We start from the raw sequence: 26698 nt of genomic DNA, 5'->3' as shown, positions 1-26698 counted from the left end.
ATCAGTTAGGTTAAAATGAAAAGAGAGGAAAGTGACGTGCGGACATGTGAAAAAGGCGGCTCTGTATGGGAGAGAAGTTGAAGAGGAATAAAAACACCCTTGGAAACCAAAACTTGCCCCTCGTCGTGACTCGGAGCCGCAACAAATGTTTCGGATTTGTGTAGGGTACATTGTGACAGCAAACGAGCAGGTGATCGAGCAAGCGTCTGATACGAGAGCATTGCGTTCGTATGGAGCGAGTTTGAAGTGAACAGCAGAGACGAAAGGAACAAGGCAAAGTGTTGTGAAATAAAATCTTACCTGTAATACGCATTTAGGTTTAGAACTGAACTCTCGCTCTTTATATAGCTGACGTGTCTTGCGCATCCGTTCTGCGCATCTGTAATGGCGGCCTCCGTATGATATCCAGTTTGCGATGGAGATTAAAAAACAAACAATATTTAACAATAACACACCATCAAAGATCGCACCATCGCATCAAATGATGTGTCGTCAATTATGAATTTTACTAAGTGTGTTGGGCAGGATGGCTGAATGCGATGCGCGATTGACAACAAACAAGAAGAAAGGTGATTTCAAGTTTTACTTCGAGAGAGATTTTCTTAATTAAAAAAAATAATAATTGTACCCATTTATAATGCGCACCCCAGATTTTAGGACAATAAATTACCGTTTTTTCCCATGTATAATGCGCCCCCATGTATAATACGCACCCTAAAAATGACATGTTGATGCTGGAAAAAAGCCTGTACCCATGTATAATACGCACCCAAATTTTGACTCCTACTTAAGTCCGTAAACGTAAAATCATTTCAGAAAAAAGATCATCTTTGGGGACAACCGGATGTTATTCTGCCGGCCAGTATTACTGCACATGCGCTAGCAAACCCGATAGCGAAGAAATGTTTCGGATTTGTGTAGGGTACATTGTGACAGCAAACGAGCAGGTGATCGAGCAAGCGTCTGATACGAGAGCATTGTGTTCGTATGGAGCGTGTTTGAAGTGAACAGCAGAGAAGAAAGGAACAAAGCAAAGTGTTGTGAAATAAAATATTACCTGTAATACGCATTTAGGTTCAGGTAACTGAACTCTCGCTCTTTATATAGCTGACGTGTCTTGCTATATAAAAAAATAAAATAAAATTGCACCCATGTATAATGCGCACCCCAGATTTTAGGACAATAAATAAAATAATTCTGCGCATTATACATGGAAAAAAAACGGTAGTTAAATTTTGCGCATTATACATTCAAAAAAACGGTCAGTAGTGCCCTGTATTACTGTTTTGCTGACTATCCAGAATTCCAAATTTCTTATGGCCCCTCACCCGTTCAAGCTCAAATATGCATTCTATAAAGCAGTCGCAATTGATGTGTAATTAAATTCTGTCATTTTGATAAAGGTCAATTAAGTTTAGCAATTCAGCCTTCTGTTGCCCGAATCCAAATTTTCACTGGTCCAATTATTAATTTCATTATTTCAATTAGATTCATCATGTCTTCAAAATGCTATGTTACATATAAAAAAATTACGATTCAAATGATTTAATTTCTATCGATCAATGTCCAATTGTGCCACACGCTAGGGCAGAACACACTGGGACACAAATTTGACAAAACTATCTTCCTGTTATCAGTCTTCCTGTGTAGTATTTGTTCCTTACACCCTTTGGAATAAACTGTAATGTAATTTAATATTCTACCAACATGGTTGTATATGTGGTAAATGTTATTGTTCAATCTATAGGTCATACAGCGCCTGTGTTCCAAATATGACACTCCTCCTTGATTTAACATCTCATAAGTTATTATTGTCAGCAGCGCTAAAGGACAGTTGTTAGAGTGGTGCTCACTCTAACTTATTTTGCAAGAACCACATGGGAGACAGTTAAGTCTTTTTGGGCACCTGCAGGCGGAGAGTTCATTCGTCACTGTGCGTACAGCAATGATTGAACGACGTCTGACTCTCGCTTCCCACAAGAGCATCTTTATTTAGAGAAAAAGGGTGGGGGTGACAGTGGACTGAATAGACAAGTTAAAGCCCTTGACCTCTAGATTAGCAGAGCAGGGGATGTTTTACGACATTGTGTAGGATGGAACAAGCTAGGTTATTTATTACTGGTTACACACCAACATAAGCATAAAACTAATCTACCTAGGTTATCTATTACCGGTTACATGCATTCCAACATAATCATACGATCAAGATAGTTTTGGAAAACCCTGACATATCCCTCCTGTTTTATCATATGATTATGTGAACTCGATCAATCAAACATAAGTAAGAAAATATAGAGAAGAATAGTAAAAATAAGAAAAACAATAATAAAAAGGATCAATAAAAAACTGAGATGACAGCGGACGGGTTGTGAACGTGTAGGGTAAAACACGACAAAAACAACAAACAATGATAGCAACAACTTCCAGTGAAGATGAAAACTTTCCTCAATACTCCAGTTCAAACTTATTGTGTGATCTAAAAACCTGCTGGACGATGTTAATATGCAGGAAAAGTCTCACACGGTCCCTCTGCCTTAGGCGACCAGAATGCTATCAATAAAAAAGAAAAAGAAAAACACAGAAACAGTACATCATTGTATCCATCACTTGCGAAGCATTTTCGATGGTCAAATCATCAAGTTTCTGTAAAACATGCACAGTATAACAGCACCTACGCAATCCGCGTTTCATCAAGGTCGTCACACCCGTCACGACTAAGAAGTTGTATATGTACGTGTGCTACGGTAGAAGAGACAACCCTCGTCACAGCAGACTTCAAACATGAAATAACACAGGTCGTAAACAAGCACAACAACACCAGCACAACAAGCACAGTGGACACTAGTTTCAACAGCATTTGCCACCAGTTGCCAGAGAATAGCCATGAAAAGAAACCCCACTGTTGTGGAACTTTGTCATTCGACATGGCCTGCTGTAAGTTCTTCAGTGAAGCCATGGCATCATAGATGTGTGTGTCATTTTCTCCCGGAATGTATGTGCAACAGGAAGTCCCAATGATGTGGCACACACCACCTTGTGCTGCCGTCAACAAGTCCAGAACATCCTGTTTTGCAAGACCATCAGCCTAATAGCCTGAATCTCTCTATTTTGTCCATCGTTGACTTGTAGTGACAGATTCGCAAAGGATTGAAAACGATAGTTCAGTGTCTCGATGAAGAGTGAATGTTTTCCAACTCCGACCCAGGGAAAAAGCGCATGAACAACTTTGTCTCCAACGGACCATACTTTATGGTCGTCTGGAACATTCGCACCCCAGATAGGGTCATGAGGGTCAAAGGTTGCAACCGCCCTGCATTGACGACCAGAAGAGTTGTGTGCTGTCGTCAGCTGTCGATGTCGTATGCTGTAGGTGTGGTCTGTCACCCACACTGGTGCACACACTCCTGTCCAGTTGGCGGGCAGCATCGGATAAACCTTGTGACCACAAACCCACCAGCCTTTCTGTATGAAGTATGTTCCGTTCGATGGTGCAGACATGTTAGACGGAGAGCCCTCCCCAACTGAAATGGCTCTCCTATCCTGACACTCAGCGGCGATGTCCAAAGCTCCCATCCAGTTTCCTCCTGGAGAGCAGTCACTGTCAATGCATTTGTGGGTCTTACTTCCTTGGATGTAACACGTATAGTTCACTCCAGGTCGCCGCTCTGTGTAGGCCACCTGCGGTAATGTTCGTCCTTTAACAGTCACATTGAGATTTGTCCAGAAAAGCTGATCACAGGTGCCTTCCACAAGTCCAGGGCGGAAAGGGTCGTCATCACTCACTTTGACAGCACGGTGTTGATATCCAACTCCTCCCATGGATGCCATACATTTTGCTTCAGTGACATTCATTGCTCTGGCCTCCAAGTGAACTTGCGTGGAGGAAGGGGGGAGTTTTGAACACACATAACATCCCTCCTGTGTGTGGGCTCTCACAGTGAACTTGACGTACCGGTACCACGTGTTGGTTTCGTATGGGTTTTTGGGGTCCCATGACCAGTCCTCAGAGTTCTCATCGTGTGACCATCGTTTTCCACGGTCAACATTGTCACTTTGTCTGTTCAAATGAGTCCATAGACCATAGCACGCTCCAACCACAACACAGCAGAGGATCCATCTGGCATATGGAGCCCCGTTGCTACTAGGATGGCAGAGACACCGGGACATCCCTTCGCCTAGCGGAGTGGGGATCGTTGTTTTCTTCACCAACATTGAGACGTCCCACCCTAAACGATAAGACCCCTTTGAAGTTAGCCTTCCCCACCACTCCGAATTAGGGGTCTAGCACTCTCTGCAACTTGCAGTGGCTGAGGTGAATCCAGCTGGGCCGTTCAGCAATCTTCACTGCGGTGGGGGTAGTCAGCAAGACTTGGAATGGTCCCTCCCACCGTGTGCTGACCCAGTTCTTTCTTTTAACGACCTTGATGTAGACCCAGTCTCCTGGATTGATGGGGTTGTCGACCTGTGAGGAGGAAAGATCAAGCGGCAGTAAATTTGCATTTGACACATCTTTCAGTTTGAGCGTCCTTATCATATAGTCTGCCAAGGACTGTTCTTCATCTGCTTTTTGCAAATCTTCCCGGAACACAGGTAGTCTATATGGTCTCCCATGGATGATTTCAAAAGGCGTTAGCCCTTCTGAAGTGGGAGTAATTCTCATATAGAGCTTCACTAAGTCTAGGCACTCTGGCCAAGATCTGCCTGTTGTTTCCATGCATTTTTTCAACCTGCTTTTGTTTGCTCGTTCAACCAGGCCAGCGCTCGCAGGATGCCAAGCGCAGTGGTTTTTTAATGTTATCCCAAGGTGTACAGCCATGTTCTGTACAACTTGGTTCACAAAGTGTGGACCATTGTCACTGTAAATGGTTTGGGGGTTGCCATGAGTCTGTATGATGGCTTTGCAGATGGCTTTTGCCACTGTTAAGGCATCTGCTCGTTTAGATGGAACTATTTCCACCCATTTGGAAAATGCATCAATCATCACTAAGCAGTATTTGTGAGGTCCACTTTGTGTGAGCTCAATAAAATCCATGTGCATGATTTGAAATGGGTAAGACGGTTTTGGAAATGAGCCTCTCTTAGGTCTCATTACCTTGTGGATTATGTTTCACACAAACAGGACATGCTTTACAAAAAAAATTTAAGTAAGCATCTAAACCAAAGGTAGTTAATTGTTGATGTATGATAGACTTCATCCCTCCTGTCGACACACGGCAAGGCCCATGTGTCGCAATCACTGCTGCCTTAAAAAGTGATTTTGGTAAAACAGGTTTGTCATTGATGCGGTGGATATTATCTGTATCCATCATTGCACCTTTTGTCGTCCACATTCGTTTTTCCACCATTGGAGCATTGCCCTGCATATCTGTCAGTATAGTCTTATCTATGAGTTGCGTGTCCTCTGAATCTATTAAAAATAATTCATGGCCATGTTTCCCTGCTGCTGCTGCTTCTTTAGCAATTTTGTCTGCTAATCTGTTTCCATTTGAGACTTCATCTGTGCCAGTGGTGTGAGCAGCACATTTACACACAGCTAGTTTAGCAGGTAAATGAATGGCCTGGAACAAGTCTTTTAACAAGGAGGCATGGGCTTACCGGTCGATGTCATCCCTCTGCGCTCCCATTGTTTCGCAAAATAGAACCGAGTATAAAACGCATACTGACTGTCTGTGTATACAGTGACTTCCTTATCTTCCGCTAATTGACAAGCTCTTGTTAGCGCAATTAGCTCAGCAGCCTGCGCTGACCTGTTGTATGGAACAACAATCTGGTTTGGCAATTTCACAATTGCATAACCACTTTTATTGTTTCCTTTAGGATCCTTTGAACATGATCCATCCACAAACTACTTTTCCCCTTTGTCAAGTGGCGTGTCACGTAAATCTTCTCTGGGCAGCTGTAGATGTTCTGTGGCATCCAAACAGTTATGTGGGGTACCATCCCCTGGCAACGGGATCAACGTTGCTGGGTTAAGGACTGTGCACCTCTTTATCACAATGTGTGGTTGTGACAGAAGTGTAGCAGTGTAAGACAGGTGTCTGGCTGGTGACGAAAAGTTCATTTTACTTTGCAGTAGCAACACGTCTACGGCATGTGGAACCAGCAGCTCCATTTTGTGAAAGAGCACCACATCTGCAGCTTGTCTCACTGCAAGCGCTACCGCGCACACTGCTTGGACACAGTCTGGCAAAGATTGAGCCACTGGATCCAATTTTTTGGAATAAAATGCAATTGGTCTTAGTTCGCTGCCATGACTCTGCAGCAACACTGAGGTCATAAAACCATTCCTGCAGTCTGCTGTTTGCACAAAGGTTTTATTGTAGTCTGGCAAGATAAGAGTTGTAGTTTCCATCAGAGCCTGTTTCAGCACCACAAAAGCATAATCTGCTTCTGGTGTCCACATTATTTTTTCTGTCATTGCCATGGGGACTCCATGCACAATGTTCAGCAGCGGTTGTGTCTTTTCCGCATAATGTGGGATCCATGCTCTGCAGTAATTGCAGAGTCCCAAAAATGACATTTGTTTTTTTGTTTCAGGTTTCGGTGCATCTGCAATGATCTGCTTTCTGGTTCTCTGTATCTGTCTTCCAGAAGCTGACAAAGTGTGACCTAAATAGTTCACTTCCTGTCTGACCCATTGTAGCTTGTTCTTGCTCACTTTATTCCCTGTTTTGCAGAGAAAGTGTAACAATGCTAAGGAGTCTTCCTTGCAAGCAGCTTCAATTTCAGAGGCTACCAGGAGATCATCTACATAAACTAGAAGTTGGCTTTTGTTTGACATCTGAAAATCAGCCAAACAGGCCATGATAGCTTGAATGAAAATAGCTGGACTATCAGCAAATCCCTGTGGCAATCTGGTGTACGTATAGCTTTGTCCTTTAAAGGTAAACGCAAACCAAAACTGTGAGTCTGGGTGAATTGGCACTGAGAAAAATGCATTGCTAAGATCAATTATTGTGAAAAACTTCTGGTTAGGTTTCAAAGTATTCAGAAGTGTGTGTGGGTCAAGCACATTAGGTGCTCTTGTCTGCACTGCATCATTCACTGCTCGTAAATCTTGTATCATGCGCCAATAAATTTTATTGGCCTCTTGGACTGGAAAAATAGGAGTGTTGCAAGGAGAATCCGAGCACTTCCTAATGATTCCTCCTGTCAAAAGATCATTTATAACAGGGGTAATCCCGTTTATTGCCTCGTGTTTTAAAGGATATCGCTTAACTCTTGGACGCCACTCTGATCTTGGTTTGATCTGTACTGGTGGAATGGACGTTAAAAGTCCTACATCAGATGGGCCCTTTGTCCACAGTTTTTCAGGAAGCCCAGCCAATTCCTCCTCCTCCTTTTCATTCAAACAAATGTCAACTAGTCAGGTTAGCGCACAAGCGCATGCCCTACAAACAGCTACTTCACACACTGTTTGCTTCCATATGTCACAACTGGTACTGTAGCTCCACCCATCACCTTTGTCCTCATAATCAGTGACAGATCTAGCAAGTTTAATTCGGCAACCCACATCTGCCCATGTTATACTGTGAAGTTTGAACAATGAAATGTGGGGTACAGCCGACAACTTGTATTTGTCTTTCTGAGGAGCGGGCAGGAGCACAGCAGCAGCTGCAAATGACCCGCGATCTGTGTACAGAGCAGTGATTGTTAAAGTTACTTCTGTGTCACTGAGAAAACTTTCAATATAGTCATCATGTGGATCAGTGAGGATATTCATGGTGACATGTAATTGATTACAAGTCATTTCTGATTCAGGTCGGGACAATTGTTTTCGAGCTTCACTCAGCAATCTGCTTGGTAGCTTGGGATTCCGTTCGGAAGTGATGTCATAGGAGCAGGAAATCTGTTCACCTGCTTGTGCAGCATATGAGTCTACATCTCTCACTCTACATGCTCGCATGCCATCCTTTACTGGAATTATTGCAATTCCCAACCGAGTCATTAGATCTCGTCCCAGCAGGTTTATGGGACATTTTGGGGATAAAACAATCGAGACTGAAGCTATGACTCCTGTTTCATCATCTCTCACTACAACTGGATTGGAGATACTCTCCTTGTGTACCTGCCCATCAGCAGATTTCACCCAAATTGTATTTTGGGAGGCCTTCAGATTAGGGACTTTAGTTTTTATTACGGTTTTACAAGCTCCGGTATCACACAAAAACTCTACTTCACTTCCTCCAATGTTTAAGGTAACATATGTTTTTTCTTTTAATGCACTCAGAATGTCCCATGCTGTATGGACATCTACTATTTCTTCCTCTGTAGGAGCACAAGAGGTCATAGGAGGGCAATCTAGTCATGCTGAGAATTTGGCTTTCCCTCTCCCCCTTCCTCCACCCCTTGATTGGTTTTGTTTTGCAAAACGACACTCCCTTGACCAGTGTCCACGTTTCCCACAGTTCCAACAGTTGTCAAAATCTGGTGGGGGTTTTGAATTGTATGGTGGCCTTCGACCTTGTTGGCCTCTACCTCCTCTGCTCCTCTGGGACCCTTGGAAGAAGACTGTTGTATCTTCATCTAGGTCATTAACGTCTAGATGAAATACATCAGAACTTTTGCCTTTTTTTTAATCACTTTTTCAGCATGTCTGGCCCATTGCATAGTTGTTGTCACACTTGCAATATCTACTTCCACCAAATGTTTCCTCACCCAGTTGCCTATTTCAGGGCGGAAATTAGTAAGGAGCGCATTTTTAAGCTGTTGCTGATAAGCACTCTCAGCTGCATCATTGAATGGGATGCCACTATGCACCCTGAATTCTTTTTCAAATCTCAAGCAAAAATCATCAGTATCTTCCCCAGGCTTCTGTTTTATTCCTGCCAAATGACCATAATTTGCTCGTCTTTGAAATATTGTTCGCACTCTTTGCACAAGATCATTCCATTGTGCTGCATACTCCCCTCCCAATTGATTTGCCTCAACGGGATAGGGAAAAGGCCCTTGATTATTTCTACCTGTGTAATTTCCTCTAACCTTTGCCCAGTCTTTTGCCAAGGAAGACATTGCAACTTCTCCTGCCTCATGCCCATTTAGTCTATAGGAATGTATGATTCCAGCCATGTCTTCTGCCCATTTATCTGGGTCTTCAGCAAAAGGGGTAACCCCTTCAACTGCTTTCCTTGCCTCTTCCAAAGTCCATGGCCGAAAAACATATGTATGTGGAGGTTGGCCTTCCCCTACAACAGGGTTTGGCACTTGGATCATTGGGCACACATCAACATTGTCTAAATTTTGGGAAAATCTAGCAGCAGTGGTCAAACCTCTTGTTTGTACAGGGCTTCTAATCATTTGACCCTGACCTTTTTTGCTGTTATATGGGGGAGGGCGCAGGTCTATTAAGCTTGGATACAAGTTTTGCGCACAAGCGGACATCCTCTCTTGCTCCTTTGTTTGCGCTGCATCCGGGACAGTGCGCCTGTGCACTGTGGCCTCATTGTCTTCCGGCCTGACAAACATGGTCGCAGCCTCATCACTTTTCATCTTTCTATCTTTTGTCTTTTGGATTTGTTCTCCTCTCTCTTGTGAAGCATTCAACCATATTCTAGCACAAATCAATTCTCTCTTTTTCCTTTTCTTTTTCAGTCCCTCTGACTTCCTATTCACACTCTCCTCCAAAACATCAACCACTATCTTCCACACTTCAACTTTCAGGTTCCCTTCTACTCCATACTTTTTCTTCCACTTCGGCATGTATTGCATACAATTAACAAATTTACTCGCCATGTACTTCTCATCTTCGCCAAGAGCTAGGGATTTACCGTTTTTATTCCCCATCTTAATTTAGTATTTTAGGTTTATACAATTTTTTTTTTAAATTCATTCTCTTTCTTTGAGGATCCTCAATGCAGGTTCAAATTGACCTTTCAACAATTATTAGCCTGTATTATTGCCATGGATGCTAGAACTGCTATTTAGTCAATTTATCCTACCAGTCACTCTCAATCACACAAACTCCAGCGTTTTTTATTTTTAGACCTATCCAGGATGGGTGTAAAACCCTTCCAAACAGCTTAGAAAAACGGACAAAAAAAAAGAATCTACGCCCTTCTTCAATTAAGAAAAAAAAAAAAACTCTGTTTTTTCTTAGCCCGTTCTTTCCACTGGGACTTGAACCCGAGCTGTTCTTTGGCCGGAAAAACGTACAAAGAAAAATCTACACTCTTCTTTGATTAACAAAAAAGAAGCTCCGTGTTTCTTAGCACGTTCCTTCCACTGGGACTCTAACCCAAGCCAGATCCCTCAGCTTGGAAAAACAGACAAAGAAGAATCTACGCACTTCTTCGATGAACGAAAAAGAAGCTCTGCTTTTCTTAGCCTGTTTCTTCCCCTGGGACTCGAACCCAAGCTATATTCCGTGCACCTCTACCTTTTACGCGTTTCACAACAACACAATCACACAACTTTAGGGCTTTAACTTACTCGTCCCCTTGATTCGTTGCACTGCCGGGTCCCGTCAATCCACCTCTGTCAGACGAAGGCAGACCTAAGATGCTGGCCCAGCGAAGAATTTCCTTCCCAGGTCTTTCTTTACCAGGTCCGGCTAAATGGACGCTGGCCCGTCGACGGTGTACAGCGTGTCGTCCTCCGTCAGCCAGATTGCGGGTATGAGAGGTCCCGGGTTTCGGCACCAAAATGTTAGAGTGGTGCTCACTCTAACTTATTTTGCAAGAACCACATGGGAGACAGTTAAGTCTTTTTGGGCACCTGCAGGCGGAGAGTTCATTCGTCACTGTGCGTACAGCAATGATCGAATGACGTCTGACTCTCGCTTCCCACAAGAGCATCTTTATTAAGAGAAAAAGGGTGGGGGTGACAGTGGACTGAATAGACAAGTTAAAGCCCTTGACCTCTAGATTAGCAGAGCAGGGGATGTTTTACGACATTGTGTAGGATGGAACAAGCTAGGTTATTTATTACTGGTTACACACCAACATAAGCATAAAACTAATCTACCTAGGTTATTTATTACCGGTTACATGCATTCCAACATAATCATACGGTCAAGATAGTTTTGGAAAACCCTGACAACAGTGCTTGGAAGTGAATGTCTTATCGCCCAATTACAAACACATGCCACATTTGAGCTAGTATTTATTCATTTATTTATTTGCCATCCTCATGTTAGCTAGCATGAGTCAGAATTAAAATGTAATTTTGCTTTTAATTTTAAGTCTTTCAAAATTGCTATATCCTTACTGCACCAAGATAAACTGTTAAATATATCTTTAAAAATAAACAAAAACAATCTATGCTCCTGCACAGACTCTTAAAAGTGGCACCCAAATGCCAGATTACAAATCAAACCTCCTTCACTCTCACCTTTTTTGATAAAACAGTCTACTTATCTAGACACTGTCATCACATACTAAATAATGGCCTGCAAATGAAATATAATGTTGTTGCTGTGGTCCCTCAAAACATGTGACTAGAATTTGGACAATTACGAACCCCCATCAATTGATCAATTATCTCCTCACTAAATTCCTAGCCTGTTAACCTACGTATCTGCATAAAGAAGACATTTACAATGCAGGGGATAAGAGAATAACAAGGAACACCTGAACCCTAATCCCAGAACACAAGGAAAACCTTAACAATAAACAAAATAAACCCAACCCACAATCAAAACCAAATAAACTAGGACCATGACATATGTGGACCCACACAGTACTCCAAATATTTCCTCATTAAAATTTTAGCCTTTTTGTGTAGAGCACCATTGAATTCTAATCATTGACCTAATTTTATCCTTAATTTAATCCCAATCACGAATGCCCACTACTTAATACTTTACTTAGTGTTCTTTTAATAAAAAGTGCCCCCTTGCAATGTCGTTTTTATTTGTTGTTTTTAACTCTAAGTGATTCAAATCTTTGACTTATTCTTACATGTAACCACCTTGTATAGTCTAATGTCCTAACCGATCAATAATTCCTCCTAAATGTAACATCTGCAATCACAATTTAATTTTATCCAATTCTACAATGTATGTTCTCTCTTACTCTCACATTTTTTATGAGGGCTGAGCAAGTCAAGTCAAGTTTATTTGTATAGCCCTAAATCACAAGCAGTCTCAAAGGGCTTCACATAGACAAAAATTGACAATTATTCTCAAAGCATCCCCTGATCTTAAACTCCCAAAAAGGCAAGGAAAAACTAAAAAAAAACCTGCAAGGGGAAAATGAGAAAACAAACTCCAGCCGAATTGGCCACTACAGGTTAATTAAAGGCCATATCATAGAAATGTGTCTTTAAATGTGTCGTAAATGTTTCTACTGAGGTAGCAGTTCTAATATCCATTGGTAGGGCACTCCAAAGCTCTGGAGCCCGAATAGAAAATGCTCTAGACCCTGCAGACATTTTCTTGGCCCTCGGTGTCGCTAAAAGACTAGCTTTTGCGAACGAAGGTTACGAGACGGAACATAAGGAACAACTAGGTCGACGAGATATGAAGACGCTAAGCCATGCAGTGATTTATAGGTTAATAGAAGAACCTTGAAGTCTCATCTTAAATGGACCGGGAGCCAATGTAAGTTGGCTAATATTGGGGTAATGTGATCAAATTTTCTTGTCCGTGAGAGCAGCCTTGCAGCAGCATTTTGTACTAACTGTAGACTTTTGATGCGGGATTTAGGAAGACCAGAGAATAATACATTACAGTTGTCCAGGCGCGACGTGACGAACGCATGTATAATAGTTTCCGCATCACCGGTCGAGAGGATCGGACGAATCTTTGCAATATTGTGAAGGTGAAAAAACGCAATTCTGGTTATATTCTTAATGTACTTTTGAAAGGAGAGCGTTTGGTCAAATATTACCCCGAGATTAGTTACAGTATCGCTCTGAGTGATAGTATGGTTATCTATAGTTATAGGGATTTCCTTAAATAACTGTTGATAACGAGTTGGACGAATTATCAACATCTCAGTTTTATCTGGGTTAAGACGAAGGAAGTTGAGAGACATCCATTGCTTGATCTTCGCAACGCACGCCTCAAGATTACAACAATCCCGCGGATCTGTCATCGATAACGGCATATATAATTGGGTGTCATCCGCGTATAATTGAAAACTAAAATTATATTTACGTATTATGTCCCCAAGCGGAATCGTATAAATATTAAATAGAATTGGTCCGAGAACCGATCCATGTGGGACACCAGACGTAACATTATAGAACTCAGAAGACGTATTGCCATGGACCACTCGGTGCGTCCTGTCTGATAGATAGGAATGGAACCAGCCTAGTGCTGACCCTGAAATACCAACACAACTTTTAAGACGCCCTAATAAAATATCGAAGTCTACAGTGTTGAAGGCACCACTAAGATCGAGTAGTAACAATACAGATGAAGTGTTTGAATCCATAGCTATGAGGAGATCGTTAGTCACTTTAGCAAGTGCTGTCAGTGGAATGATTAGCTCTAAAACCAGACTGAAATGATTCATATCGATTATTGGCGACCAATAAGTAATCAATAAGCTGCTGCGCTACTACTTTTTCAAGAAGTTTTGCTATGAATGGGAGGTTTGAAACTGGCCTATAATTACTGAGACAGTCCGGGTCAAGATTTGGTTGTTTAAGTAACGGTTTAATGATAGCGGTTTTAAAGGCTGTTGGCACTATCCCAGAGGAGACAGACAGATTAATTATATTTAAGACGGACGGTCTTTAAGTAGTTTGGCTGGAAGAGGTTCGAGTAAACATGCTGTTTGTTTAGCCGCACTCACCAATTGTGTAAGCGTTTTGAGAGGGTTATTGCATGATCATCAGCGCTGGTAAACGGCGGTCTCGACTGAGCCATTGGAATGGTAACCTTGATCTCGTCCCTAATGGATTAAATCTTTTGAGCAAAAAATGTCATGAACTCGTCAGCTGAGTGGAAGGAACTATCGGGGGTCGGCTGGCGTAATGTCAGCTTTGCCACTGTATCAAATAGGTGTGTAGGATTGTTTTTACTGAGCTTAATAACTTGCGAAAAATAACGAGTTTTTGCTAAGATAAGCACATCTTTATATTTCAGGAGGCTGTCCTGCCATGCCTGATGGAAAACCTCAAGTTTGGTTAAACGCCATCTGCGCTCATGCTTTCTACATAATTGCTTAAGCGTACGTGTTTCATTTGTGAACCACGGAGTAGGCGATCTACGGCGGGTTTTCAGACGTAGCGGCGCCACAGAGTTGATGGCATTTAACAATGTCGCATTGAACTCATTTGTAAGATTATCAATAGAGCTGATGTATGCGAGAAATATGGCGGTTGACGGCGACAGTAACTCAGATAGCGCAGTTGCAGTCATGGAGTTAAAATTACGGCTCCTATAATTCTGATTGCTCTCTCGTCTTTGACAAGAAACTAAAATTTCAAATGTTATTAAGTAATGATCAGACAGAACAGTAGTGTATGGCAGTACTGCTATATTTGAGGTTGCAGGTCCTCGGGATAATACCAGATGTAAGGTATTTCCATTCTTATGCGTTGCTGCCTGTACGGCTTGCGTAAAACCAAACATATCAGTTAAAGTCTGAAATGCCGAAGTAAGTGGCTCTGACGGTAAATTCATGTGGATGTTGAAATCCCCCATGATAATTATATTATCCGCATTGGTCACTAGATCACCTACGAATTCTGAAAATTCATCCAGGAAGCCAGAGTAAGCCCCGGGTGGACGGTAAATAACAGCAAGATAAAATGACGCTAAAGCGGTGGATCGGACAGTGAGAACTTCAAATGTTTTAAATACGTTGATCGAACGAGGCCTCAATCTAAGCTCGGAATTTGAGATGAGGGAGACACCCCCACCCTTTTTTCGAGGACGCGCCACATGCGAGCTCACAAAATTTGGAGGCGAGGCCTCGTTAAGCGGCATCAGTTCATTAGGTTTTAACCAGGTCTCGCAAAGACCAAAAACATTTAGATTATGTTCCGTGATGAAGTCATTAACGAGAACTGCTTTCGTATGAAGCGATCTAATATTCATAAAACCGAGTTTAAGTGTAATCGGTCGATCAGGTTGCGTCTCTATCGAAGGATTTTTAAACGAGATGCGAGTAAGATTGTGTTCTCTAGGCCTGACATCACTTCTCAAATGTTTGTTAGCGTGGTGGGACGATACGACTGTGGGAATTTGATAGTAAATATTCGCTACACATGTAAAATTATCTAAAACAGGCACCGTTTCATCAGCAAAACCGGTCGGGGTGGAGTGATTGGATTTGTCTACGACCCCAGTCGAAAGTGTGTTTATGTGTACTGTACCACTATTCAAACTGTCACGTTCTAGTCTACACGAGGAGCTATGTGCATGCTGGAAGTCTAGCCTCGCGCTAGTTAACTTGTCATGAGTGGCTCAAACAGTAATCTATATTCCTAGAAAGAGCGAAGGCGCCTTCACGGTTAGGGTGAAGGCCGTCCTTCCTCAGGAGGTTGGGGCGGCCCCAGAAGGAGGGCCAGTTATCTATAAAATACAGTCCCTGCTTTTTACAGAACCCAGCCATCCATCGATTAAGGGAGACTAATCTACTAAACCTCTCATCAGTGCCTCTCCCAGGCAGAGGGCCAGAGACAAATACTCAATGCCGACTCATCTTTCTGGCGAGATCACAAGTCCTCGCTATGTTTTTCTTGGTGATCTCTGATTGTCTCATCCTAACATCATTGGAGCCGATGTGTATCACTATGTCAGAGTAGCTAGTGTTGTTGGAACTACGCTGTTGACTAGACCTATTGCGAGTCAGCTCCCTAAGATTAGCTTCTTTGTCGGGTGCTCTGCCCCAGGAATACACTACCGTAATTTTTAAGCGTAATATTTCGGGTAATGGAGTCACCTATGACCAAAGTGCGAGGGCCAGTAGAACCGAGATGACTTTGGACGGCTATGCGTCTTACCTGGCTCATCGCGATTAGCAAGCCGCTTGGGGCTAATGCTAACTGGGCTAGCGGGCTGACTACAGTCCGCGTCTGTGTCCGCCACATCTACTGTTATCGCGCAATTTTGCTTTAACTGGCGGACACGTCCCTCTAGCAGGGACAACCCCTCTAAGAGAAGGGTGCAGTTGGTGCACGAAGCCGTACAAACCTCTTGATCCGCAGCCATACTTTGTGTCCGATGATCGACGGTAGACAAACGGCCACGAAGCCTCCGCTCTCTCATGCACTCCGGCTGTGTAGTAAGAAGATTGAACAATGTACTAAAAACATTTAAACTTACCGTTTTTTTCCGTGTATAATGCGCGAAATTTAACTAATTTATTGTCCTAAAATCTGGGGTGCGCATTATACATAGGTACAATTTTTTTTTAATTTTTTAATTTTTTAATTTTTATTTTTTTTAAGAAAACCATGGTACAACAAAACCAACAGGACTGTGGAACAAAAAGACAGGGTGACATTACCAAAGACAGGAACAGAAACCAAACAGACATCATGACAGTAACACATGCAATGATCCGACGGTGAGCGAGGGGCAGACAGGACTTAAATACAAAACACGTTACATTGATGGAGGTGACACAGGAAGATGGGGCGACGCGAACAGAAACTATGGCAACCTAGACACATAGCAAAACTGGGGACGAGACATGACAAATCTCCCTCGAAATAAAACTTGAAATCACCTCTCTTCTTGTTTGTTGTCAATCGCGCATCGCATTCAGCCATCCTGCCCAACACAGTCAGTAAAATTCATAATTGACGACACATCGTTTCATGCGATGGTGCAATCCTTGATGGTGTGTTATTGTCAAATATTGTTTGGTTTTTAATCTCCATCGCGGACCGGACGTCATACGGAGGCAGTATGACTGCGCATGCGCACTATGGATCCGATGCGCAGAACGGATGCGCAAGACACGTCAGCTATATAAAGAGCGAGAGTTGTTTTCTTCCTATTAGTTTCAATTCACAGTTTAATTAGCAGTTTCAATCAGCAAATAACAAAATGCGTATTACAGGTAATATTTTATTTCACAACACTTTGCCTTGTTCCTTTCGTCTCTGCTGTTCACTTCAAACACGCTCCATATGACCGCATTGCTCTCGTATCAGACGCTTGCTCGATCACCTGCTCGTTTGCTGTCACAATGTACCCTACACAAATCCGAAACATTTGATGCGGCTCCGAGTCACGATGAGGGGCAAGTTTTGGTTTCCAAGGGTGTTTTTATTCCTCTTCAACGTCTCTCCCATACAGAGCCGCCTTTTTCACGTCCGCACGCCTTTTTCACATGTCCGCACTGATCGCGGTGGTGCCTTTATGGGCAATCGGGGAAATCAACGCCAACAAAAAAAATTACATCCAGCCTAGTTAAGACCATACCAAAGACTATAAAAATGGGACCCATTGCCTCCCTGCCTGTGTGACGATCATTGGGACTTAAAAAAAATCAAATAAAAAATTTAAAATTGGGTGCGTATTATACATGGGTACAGGCTTTTTTCCAGCATCAACATGCCATTTTTAGGGTGCGTATTATACATGGGGGCGCATTATACACGGGAAAAAACGGTACTTTAGAATCAGGGAGATGAGTTCCACGCTGGAGAAAACAAAATTGTCTGAGCTTGAAACGTGTTGGGGAGTCTGGGTCCATTTCTATTGTCTACATTCTTTTCTCCCTATTTCTCACAAACCAACTCTCACTCTCCTTGTTGGACCAGTTTCTCCCCATAACCCTCAGATTATTCTATAATTTCTAATCTTTACATTTAACAATGCAAATCTGATACACCATTGTCAAGCACACAGTTTTCGTGCACCATTTTAGCCCAATTCCATCATTTATAATGAACTGGTACACAAAGACAAACATAGATAACACACGGGCCCACAACATAGACATGACAATCTTCCCAGCCGATGACGAGTGGTGGTGGTGGGGGGGGGCAGTTGAAGGGCGGAGAGACTCGCCACCACCACGTCACACAATGCAACCCCCCACCTCTGTCCAAAATATGCATTTGTCCCCACCTGACCGTTTGGCCCAAACTTTAGAGCCGCACCCTTTTCAAAACAAAAATGGTTACAGTTTAACCTCACCTCACAATGGGATACAACCTTCATGCTAATTATATATACCGTAATTTTCGGACTATAAATCGCTCCGGAGTATAAATCGCACCAGCCATAAAATGCCCAAAAATATGAAAAAAAGTATATATAAGTTGCTCCAGAGTATAAATCGCATTTTGGGGGGCAATTTATTCGACAAAATCCAACACCAAGAACAGACATGAACGAGCAACAACAGCCTAAACAATACTGGTACACAAAGACAAACATAGATAACACACGGGCCCACAACATAGACATGACAATCTTCCCAGCCGATGACGAGTGGTGGTGGTGGGGGGGGGCAGTTGAAGGGCGGAGAGACTCGCCACCACCACGTCACACAATGCAACCCCCCACCTCTGTCCAAAATATGCATTTGTGCCCACCTGACCGTTTGGCCCAAACTTTAGAGCCGCACCCTTTTCAAAACAAAAATGGTTACAGTTTAACCTCACCTCACAATGGGATACAACCTTCATGCTAATTATATATACCGTAATTTTCGGACTATAAATCGCTCCGGAGTATAAATCGCACCAGCCATAAAATGCCCAAAAATATGAAAAAAAGTATATATAAATTGCTCCAGAGTATAAATCGCATTTTGGGGGGCAATTTATTCGACAAAATCCAACACCAAGAACAGACATGAACGAGCAACAACAGCCTAAACAATACGGTATGCTAACGTGAAAAACACAAACGAGGAGCTAAGAACGGGCCTGACGTAACAATCAGTTACCGTTTTTTTCCGTGTATAGTGCGCAATATTTTACTAATTTATTGTCCTAAAATCTGGGGTGCGTATTATACATGGGTACAAAGAAAAAAAAAATTAATTTTTTTTTTTTTAAATTTTTTTTTTTTTTTTTTTTTTTTTTCTAAATAAAGTCATGGTACAACAAAACCAACAACAGGACTGACCGACAAAGTCGTGGAACAAAAAGACAGGGTGACATTACCAAAGACAGGAACAGAATGACAGTAACACATGCAATGATCCAACGGTGAGCGAGGGGCAGACAGGACTTAAATACAAAACACGTTACATCGATTGAGGTGACACAGGAAGAGCGGGGTGACACGAACAGAAACTATGGCAACCTAGACACATAGCAAAACTGGGGACGAGACATGACAAATCTCCCCCGAAATAAAACTCACCTTTCTTCTTGTTTGTTGTCAATCGCGCATCGCATTCAGCCATCCTGCCCAACACCCTTAGTAAAATTCATAATTGACGACACATCGTTTGATGCGATGGTGCAATCCTCGATGGTGTGTTATTGTCAAATATTTTTTGTTTTTTAATCTCCATCGCGGACCGGACGTCATACGGAGGCCGCCATTACAGATGCGCAGAACGGTTGCGCAAGACACGTCAGCTATATAAAGAGCGAGAGTTCAGTTCTCCACCTATTAGTTTCAATTCACAGTTTAATTAGCAGTTTCAATCAGCAAATAACAAAATGCGTATTACAGGTAATATTTTATTTCACAACACTTTGCCTTGTTCCTTTCGTCTCTGCTGTTCATTTCAAACACGCTCCATACGACCGCAATGCTCTTGTATCAGACGCTCGCTCGATCACCTGCTAGTTTGCCGTCTGTCACAATGTACCCTACACAAATCCGAAACATTTGTTGCGGCTCCGAGTCACGACGAGGGGCAAGTTTTGGTTTCCAAGGGTGTTTTTATTCCTCTTCAACGTCTCTCCCATACAGAGCCGCCGTGTGCGCACGGAGCGCGGTGGTGCGTTTAGGGGCAGTCGGAGAAATCAACGCCAACAAAAAAAATGACATCCAGCCTAGTTAAGACCATACCAAAGACTTTAAAAATGGGACCCATTGCCTCCCTGCGTGTGTGACGATCTTTAGGACTTAAAAAAAAAAAAAAAAAAAAAATTAAAATTTTTTTTTAAAAAAATTCATAAAAATTGGGTGCGTATTATACATGGGTACAAGCTTTTTTCCAGCATCAGCATGCCATTGTTAGGGGTGCGTACTATACATGGGGGCGCACTATACACGGAAAAAAACGGTATTTAAAAAAACTATTACATAAATAACACGTTTATAAAACCATCTGTGTCACTCCAATTGATTAAATCCATCGATCGTCCTTTGTCAACAATGCCGTGTGCCGCGCTGCAGTTCGAATTATTCCACAGGCCCATACAACGATATATAAACTATATTTCAAATAACTATCACATAAACAACAATATTATCAAACCATTTGTGTCACTCCAAATCATTAAATCCATCGATCAAATTTCTCGTCTTTTATCATCTCCTTTGTCAACAATGCCGTGTGCCGCGCCGCAGTTCAAATTATTCCACAGGCCCATACAACGATATATAAACTATATTTTAAGTAACTATCACATAAACAACAATATTATCAAACCATTTGTGTCACTCCAAATCATTAAATCCATCGATCAAATTTCTCGGTTTTTATCGATCGTCCTTTGTCAATGCCGTGTGCCGCGCCGAAGTTCAAATTATTCCACAGGCCCATACAACGATATATAAACTATATTTTAAATAACTATCACATAAACAACAATATTATCAAACCATTTGTGTCACTCCAAATCATTAAATCCATCGATCAAATTTCTCGTCTTTTATCGATCGTCCTTTGTCAACAATGCCGTGTGCCGCGCCCAGATTCAAATTATTCCACAGGCTGATATATAAACCAGGGCTGTGGACTCGGTTGGATTCTTGCACCGAGTCCGAGTCCGGCCTCTTGACCATGAGTCTGAGTCCGAGTCCGGCTGTCCATTTTTCCTGTTAATTCATCTGACTGCTTAGTCTTTATTCAAGGCTAATTTAGATAAAAATCTAAATAATTAGTTTTGTGATGGCTTTGTCTTTATTAAACATATAAACGTATACAATAAACAGATACTTTCAAGTTTTAATCATTAATTACACCATTATAGCTTAGACATTTATCTAAACACAAATAATTAATGACGACCCCACAACTATCGAAACACATCAATGATATAAGCTGGGTGACATAATCGTCCTTGACATTGGTACATAATGTAAAAATTAGCTGAAGTGCAACTCAAAATGGCCGCATTGATCGTAACTTACGCTCCGTTTACCGCCCAAATTTAGAGGCAAAACATTGTTTTCTCGCTGCTCCAGGGTTCTTCGGCATTGTGGGTCTTGTACGTGCACGCACGCAGGCAGGCAGGCGCGGGCGCGCACGCAACAACAAAATTTGTCTTCAAAGTCAAAAGTCAAAGTCTGCTTTATTGTCAACATCTTCACATGCCGAGACACACAAAGAGATCGAAATTACGAGTTCAGGATCCTGACAGCCTGGAGTATGAAGCTGTTTGAGAGTCTGGTGGGGCGGGAGCGCAGGCTTCTGTACCTCTTCCCAGAGGGCAGAAGCTCGAACAAAGAGTGAGCGGGGTGACTCACATCACTCACAATCGTGGTCGCCTTGCGGGTGAGATGGGAGGTGTAAATGTCCTTCAAGGAGGGGAGCGAAGCACCAATAATCTTACCAGCCGTGTTCACTATGCGCTGCAGGGCCTTCAAGTTGTAGTCAGTGCAGCCGCCACCCCAAACAGCAATACAGCTGGAGAGGACGCTCTCAATGGTGCCGCGGTAAAATGTAGTCATGACGGCCGGAGGGGCGCTCGCGCGCCTGAGTTTCCGCAGGAAGTACAGGCGGCGCTGGGCTTTCTTTGTCAGTGATGCGGTGTTGGTGGACCAGGAGAGATCCTCACTGATGTGCACCCCCAGGAACTTGGCGCTGCTCACTCTCTCCACCACAGCACCGTCGATGGTCAGCGGCAGGTGTTGGGTGTGAGCCTTCCGGAAGTCCACTACAATCTCCTTGGTCTTGTCGACGTTCAGCAGGAGGTTGTTGTCCCTGCACCACGTGGTCAGAAGGTCAACCTCCAGCCTGTATTGAGTCTCGTCTCCCTTGGTGATGAGACCCACCAGAGTCGTGTCGTCAGCAAACTTCACTATGCGGTTGTCGCTGTATGTTGCAGTGCAGTCATGCGTCAGGAGAGTGAAGAGCAGCGGACTGAGCACGCAGCCTTGGGGGGCCCCTATGCTCAGCGTGATGCTGGCGGAGACTTTGTCGCCAACACGTACCACTTGTGGCCTCTGACAGAGGAAGTCCAGTAGCCAGTTGCAGAAATAGGTACTGAGGCCCAGCTTGTCAAGTTTGCTGATGAGGCGTTGTGGCACAATGGTGTTGAAGGCAGAACTGAAGTCCACAAACAGCAATCTCACATACGAGTCCCTTCTCTCCAGGTGGGTGAGGGCCGAGTGGAGGGCAGAGCAGATGGCATCCTCAGAGGACCGTTTGGCTCGGTACGCAAACTGGAAGGGGTCAATGGTGGGGGGAGAACGTATGTATGTATGCATGTATGTACCGTAATTTTCGGACTATAAGTCGTGTTTTTTTTCATAGTTTGGGTGGGAGGGGGGCGACTTATATGTACTCAGGAGCGACTTATATATGGGTTTTTTTCAAAAAAAAAAAAAAAAAGAAAAGTGAACCCGCGATAAACGAACCGCAATGTAGCAAGGGATTACTGTAATTTGAATTTCAAGTGACGACAGCAGCGCAACGTCGCGTCAGCAGCAGCTCGTCGAGTCAATCTTTGTCCTTTATGTAAACAACCGCCGCGCTGCTGACGCAGAGTCGCGCTGACGACGCAGAGTCGCGCTGACGACGCAGAGTCGCGCTGCCTCGTCGTTATTCCACAGGTCTACTATATAACTATGTTGTAGCGTTAACAAAGTTCAAGGAAAGACGTGGGTTTGGTAAACGGCTCTTTGAAAGACAGCTCGGTAGAGTAGGACCGGGCCTGCGTAAAAGCATCCAACGTCCCTGGACAGCCACCCGGCCGAGCGCCGGCGCCCGACCTCAATCCACGGAAGTGAAAGAGAGCTCCGTCGAGTGACGCGCGGCGTCGCGCTGCTGACAAAGGACGCGGTATTTTGAAGTGCAAGAGCCGTCAGCGGCGCGCACGCATTGTTGACAAAGGACGATTGATGGATTTAATGAATTGGACCGACACAGATGGTTTTATTAACGTGTTATTTATCTAATAGTTTTTTGAATAACTCTGAATTTTATGTCAGGGCCCTTCTCAGCTCTTAGTTTGTGTTTATGTCACGTTAGCATACCTATCGTTTAGCCTGTTGTTGCTCGTTCATGACCGTTCTTGGTGTTGGATTTTGTCGAATTAATTGCCCCCTAAAATGCGATTTATACTCGGGAGTGACTTATATATGTTTTTTTTTCCACTTTTTGGGCATTTTATGGCTGGTGCCACTTATACTCCGGTGCGACGGTATGTATGTATGCATGTATGCATGTATGCATGTATGCATGTACGCATGTACGCATGTACGCATGTACGCATGTACGCATGTACGCATGTACGCATGTACGCATGTACGCATGTGTGTACGTGTGTATGTATGTACCGGAATTTTCGGACTATAAGTCGCGTTTTCTTTCGTAGTTTGGGGGGGGGGGGGCCGACTTATACTCAGGAGCGACTTATATAAAAAAAATAATCACAAATTTTTACTTGATCATTAACACATTACTTACTTAGAAGTATAGTTGACCACTTCACATGTTATTTTTAGTATAGTTGATCACTTCACATGCTTTGATCTTTATCTTGAACATAGTCAAAACATGAAAAATAGAGAGAAAAAAATCAAATAAAGTAATTAACACTTTAAAGCGCCATATCCAAGTCCACTGTATGCACACTTGCTCCATTTTTGCTCCTCTTATATTTATTATGTTATTTGTTTATTTATTATTTATTCATCAATCCTATTTATTCATTGTTTGCGCCTACTTGTTTTTATTTTTCGGGTTGTTTATTTGTATGTATATTGTGTACTATGTCTTGTCACCGTGGGATAGTGGGAACGTAATTTTGATCTCTTTCTGTGTCTTGGCATATGAAGAAATTGACAATAAAACAAACTTTGACTTTGATGAAACAACCAAATTTTTGCTATAGTTATTTGATATAGATTTTATTTCATGTAGCAACTTCTATATGTTTTTATCGTTACAGTTCATAGTTGTTGGCTCGTTGAACTCTTTTGTTAAATAAAGGGCCGTTTACCAAACCCACGTCTTCCCTTGTACTTTGTTAACGCTACAATATATTTACATACTACATCTGTGGAATAAAAGGAGTCGCAACTGACTCACGAGGCTGACGTCAGCTGCTCACGCGCGGCGTTGTTGACATAAAGGACGAGAAATTTAATCGATGGATTTAATGATTTGGAGTGACACAAATGGTTTGATAATATTGTTGTTTATGTGATACTTATTTAAAATATATTTTATATATTGTTGTATGGGCCTGTGGAATAATTTGAACTTCGGCGCTGCACACGGCATTGACAAAGGACGATCGATAAAAGACGAGAAATTTGATCGATAGATTTAATGATTTGGAGTGACACAAATGGTTTGATAATATTGTTGTTTATGTGATAGTTATTTAAAATATAGTTTATATATCATTGTATGGGCCTGTGGAATAATTTGAACTTCGGTGCGGCTCACGGCATTGACAAAGGACGATCGATAAAAGACGAGAAATTTGATTGATGGATTTAATGATTTGGAGTGACACAAAGGATTTGATAATATTGTTGTTTATGTGATAGTTATTTAAAATATATTTTATATATCGTTGTATGGTTCTGTAGAATAATTTGAACTGCGGCGCGGCACTCGGCATTGTTGACAAAGGAGATGATAAAAGACGAGAAATTTGATTGATGGATTTAATGATTTGGAGCGACACAAATGGTTTGATAATATTGTTGTTTATGTGATAGTTATTTAAAATATATTTTATATATCGTTGTATGGGCCTGTGGAATAATTTGAACTTTGGCGCGGCACACGGCATTGACAAAGGACGATCGATAAAAACCGAGAAATTTGATCGATGGATTTAATGATTTGGAGTGACACAGATGGTTTGATAATATTGTTGTTTAGGTGATAGTTACTTAAAATATATTTTATATATCGTCGTATGGGCCTGTGGAATAATTTGAACTGCGGCGCGGCACACAGCATTGTTGACAGAGGAGATGATAAAAGACGAAAAATTTGATCGATGGAGTTAATGATTTGGAGTGACGCATATGGTTTGATAATATTGTTGTTTATGTGATAGTTATTTAAAATATATTTTATATATCGTTGTATGGGCCTGTGTAATAATTTGAACTTCGGCGCGGCACACGGCATTGACAAAGGACGATCGACAAAAGACGAGAAACTTGATAGATGGATTTAATGATTTGGAGTGACACAAAGGGTTTTATAATATTGTTGTTTATGTGATAGTTATTTAAAATATAGTTTATATATTGTTGAATGGGCCTGTGGAATAATTTGAACTGCGGCGCGGCACACGGCATTGTTGACAAAGGACGATCGATGGATTTAATTAATTGGAGTGACACAGATGGTTTTATAAACGTGTTATTTATGTAATAGTTTTTTTTAAATAACTGAATGTTATGTCAGGCCCGTTCTCAGCTCCTCGTTTGTGTTTGTCACGTTAGCATACCGTATCGTTTAGCCTGTTCATGTCTGTGGATTTTGTCGAATAAATTGCCCCCCAAAATGCGACTTATACTCCGGAGCGACATATATATGTTTTTTTTCACATTTTTGGGCATTTTATGGCTGGTGCGACTTATACTCCGGAGCGATTTATAGTCCGAGAATTACGGTATGTATGTGTGTATGTGTGTGTGTGTGTGTGTGTGTGTGTGTGTGTGTGTGTGTGTGTGTGTGTGCGTGTGCGTGTGCGTGTGCGTGTGCGTGTGCGTGTGTGTGTGTGTGTGTGTGTGTGTGTGTGTGTGTGTGTGTGTGTGTGTGTGTGTGTGTGTGTGTGTGTGATTAGAGTAATTAGAGAAGGTTAATGTCCAACAGGATTAATAGAGAACACTTTTCGTCCGATCGCCGAGGGGTACTGAAATGGGCGATAATGTGTATATTTTCCTTATGTAGTATGCAATACCTGCATCTCACTGGTGTTCTTAACACTAGAAGAGCGGCTGTTTTGATCTACCTCTAACAGCGGGTTGCATCAATTGACGCTCCATCGATGCGACACGTTACTGTCGCACATCACATGTTGCGCACGTCATGTTAGCGAGATCGTCTTGTTCGAGCGCACTCCCCAGTAACGTAATTGTGTGAGGATATTGTAGCGGAGTGACGAGTGTAATTGTATCATAGTTTATGGAGGAAACCAATTTAAAAGGGACATTCGACGTGCTGTCAAATCAGTCATATTGTAATGCCGCTCAGTGCGTCAAGGATTTTCAGACGGTTTGATCGCCGCTTTTATAATAACAAAAAAAGGCAACAGAAAAACACATTCAAACAGGAGTTGCTGGTGGCCAAAACTCACGCCCATGCGCCTCACACACCAACTGATTGCCAAGCTAACCAGCCCACACAACCCACCAGCATGACGTCACTGATACGACAACAAAGAATACAGGACAATACAATATTTAAACTTGTGCAATGACGTCGACATGCGGTCGTGGAGGAAAACGTAAGTTTTG

The 26698-nt window shown here is 42.4% G+C and overlaps 2 protein-coding genes across 12 annotated transcripts in view; one reads left to right on the top strand and one right to left on the bottom strand.

Annotated features, from left to right (window-relative positions):
* The window catches only part of slc27a6 (solute carrier family 27 member 6), a 97576-nt gene that overhangs the window by 59467 nt on the left and 11411 nt on the right, over positions 1–26698 (top strand). The window contains exon 9 of one of the 4 annotated variants that reach the window (XM_061293682.1): positions 22093–22229. The exons of the other annotated variants lie outside the window; for them this stretch is intronic. Within the exon in view, the coding sequence (XP_061149666.1) occupies positions 22093–22214 (122 nt within the window). The 3' untranslated portion in view covers positions 22215–22229. Of the gene's footprint in view, positions 1–22092; positions 22230–26698 lie in introns of those variants that run through there. 4 annotated transcript variants of the gene reach the window in all.
* LOC133163617 (uncharacterized) overlaps positions 1949–26698 on the bottom strand; it is a 43305-nt gene continuing 18555 nt past the window's right edge. For 5 of the 8 annotated variants that reach the window (XM_061293686.1, XM_061293685.1, XM_061293687.1 and 2 more), the window contains one exon: positions 1949–16171. In XM_061293686.1, the coding sequence (XP_061149670.1) occupies positions 8542–9783 (1242 nt within the window). In that variant the 5' untranslated portion in view covers positions 9784–16171 and the 3' untranslated portion in view covers positions 1949–8541. The remainder of the gene's footprint in view (positions 16172–26698) is intronic. The other 3 variants (XM_061293690.1, XM_061293689.1, XM_061293688.1) reach the window with 1 other exon arrangement.

Source organism: Syngnathus typhle, linkage group LG12 (genome assembly GCF_033458585.1).
Source record: "Syngnathus typhle isolate RoL2023-S1 ecotype Sweden linkage group LG12, RoL_Styp_1.0, whole genome shotgun sequence".
NCBI classification, from domain to species: domain Eukaryota; kingdom Metazoa; phylum Chordata; class Actinopteri; order Syngnathiformes; family Syngnathidae; genus Syngnathus; species Syngnathus typhle.
This window is presented reverse-complemented; position numbering and strand designations above follow the sequence as displayed.